Source organism: Trichechus manatus, unplaced genomic scaffold (assembly GCF_000243295.1).
Source record: "Trichechus manatus latirostris isolate Lorelei unplaced genomic scaffold, TriManLat1.0 scaffold00255, whole genome shotgun sequence".
NCBI lineage: Eukaryota > Metazoa > Chordata > Mammalia > Sirenia > Trichechidae > Trichechus > Trichechus manatus.
This window is the reverse complement of record NW_004444191.1, coordinates 79,682-81,821: the sequence shown is the minus strand read 5'-3', so window position 1 is coordinate 81,821 and position 2,140 is coordinate 79,682. Positions and strand designations below refer to the sequence as shown.

The following is a 2,140-nucleotide window of genomic DNA, read 5'->3' as shown; positions in this document are numbered from 1 at the left end:
GGAAAACCTGGGCCCATGCCAGAGCTGCAGGACAGAGTGGAATGAGTTTGTACTCAGTCCTGCACAGACTGGAGGACCTCTGGGAGGTGAGTCACCCAGGGATCCACTGGAGCCTGCGTGTCCACCACTGAGTCTGGTCCAAAGCTAGACAGTCAGCTGGAGGAGGTCAGGATACTCAAGAGTAATCCTGACATCAAACAGGGAGACCGCCTGTGTGGGATAGTTCCAGTGAATGGGCAGGTCTACTTCAAAGATCAATGAATCATGAGACAGGCTTCTGTAATCCTTCTAGTAAAAGTAAAATGCTCTGAGGCTGTGTCAGTGGCACTATGGAAATCAGTGTTAGGGAATCCTAAGTCAGATGTTAAAACGCAGAGCTGAAATTAGCTGTAAGGAAGAAGCTATTAAGTATATGACAGACAAAAAGAGCCAAATTAATAACGTAGTTCAGGGTGATACAGCCAAAGTGGGAGAGAGAGAATTAGTTCATAGTAATTCTGTTGCTGACAAGTGATTCAGTGATGGAAGAAGTCTCTCCTCTTCCCCCCTTTTTATACACTCTGAAATAATTTTCAGAAACAGTTTCTTTTTCCCCAGACTGCAGATTGTGAATATCTTGGTATATGTAAAATTAAATGCATTGAAAAAATTTAACTCCCAACTCCCAGAAATCCCAAAAAGCTGGAATATGTTAGTTGATGTTTTGCAGAGTCCTAGGTTTCAAGGCTAGATACGTTGCAATAGCAAATATCCATAGTATTTCTATTTCCTTTATGGCCTACCTGCCCAGGAGATAGAAAATGATATTTCTTCCCATTTTATGTAGCCATACGCTGCTGGTTGTTTCCCACCTCCAGGACTCTTAAGCAGGAAAACGCTCATCATCTGTTGATGATGCTGCTGAGTTACTCAGGGAAATCCTTAACCAAAATGAGTGGTGACGGACCAATTTCTCCTCCTCCTCACTTTCCCATCTCTTTTGCCCATGGGTGAATTTTCCAGACTTTCCAGCCCATAATCACTCTTAAAACATGCAGGGAAAAATCAAATACCCAAATAGCTTTGTTGTACTTGGACTTAAAATCAGTAATTAGGTTGGATTTGTGATACTTTCATTAACAAAGGAAACGGGGTTATAATGAGTATTTGTTTAATAAAGGTGTCTGTAAGCATCCAGGAAGTGCTCTCAGGATATCTATTGCAACAGGGTCGACCTTGTTGGGTTTTTTTGTTGTTGTTGTTTTGTTTTTTTCTTGAGTCTCTCGCTGAGCTCTTGAGCAAGTATTCAGTTCTACACCAGGCTGGTTCCTTCTCTCCACGGTTTCTCAGTAATGCCATTGCCTTTCCTGGAAGTGTCGCCTCATTCACCTCATCACCTCATCCAGAAACCTCTCCCTTGCCTGCTTCCAATCCTGACAGTCTCTGCACCCTGTCCAACCCTTCTTCTCCATCCCCTCCTCAGTTACATAAGTTCAGACGTTTGCTCCTTGGCCTATCTCAACAACTTCTCACCCTCTCAAAACCACCCTCTGAATACCGAGAGAACAGAAATCAGAAATGGTTAAAGAGAGTAGGCCCATGGGTGGGGAAAAAGGGAGGTAGCACTATAAGTGCTTCTTAATAATGAAACTTTTTAACCATGTGCTTATAACACTTTGATGAAAATGAATCAGTTCATCATTCTTGATAACTCCAGAATGTTCTTAGGAAGATAATTCATATGATCACGTTATTCTGGTATTTTAGACCTTTTGATGGTGCCCTATCACCTGTTGGATATCAGCATAACCACAGTTATATATCCCTGTGCATTTTGCACATGCTGGTGCATCTGCTGGGAATGCAGATTCTTTGGATAGAGCTTTGGGTCCATGGTCTCAGAATCTCCTTCCCTGGACCTGGGTTTTGCACAGGGCCCCATAGCTGCCCTGGGTTGGTTGTGACTGGCTGCCCAGGAGTGCTCTGCCCAGACTGAGCAGGGAGGGCCCCTACAAGAGCCCGGGTGGACTAATTAAATCCTTTGAGTTTGTCCTCTTTTTTGCCTACAGCAGTCTGAGTTATCCGCTGAAGATAGTCCAGAAAAATTAGGAGCCTCCCAGCTACATCATCGGAAAATCATTTCCTTGAACAAGCAGATTCT

General features: G+C 43.6%; 1 protein-coding gene across 1 annotated transcript in view; it reads left to right on the top strand.

Annotated features, from left to right (window-relative positions):
• Positions 1-2,140, top strand: part of CCDC93 (coiled-coil domain containing 93) — a 103,268-nt gene that overhangs the window by 71,306 nt on the left and 29,822 nt on the right. Inside the window, exon 12 of the mRNA XM_023724685.1 lies at positions 2,049-2,139. Within this exon, the coding sequence (XP_023580453.1) occupies positions 2,049-2,139 (91 nt within the window). The remainder of the gene's footprint in view (positions 1-2,048; position 2,140) is intronic.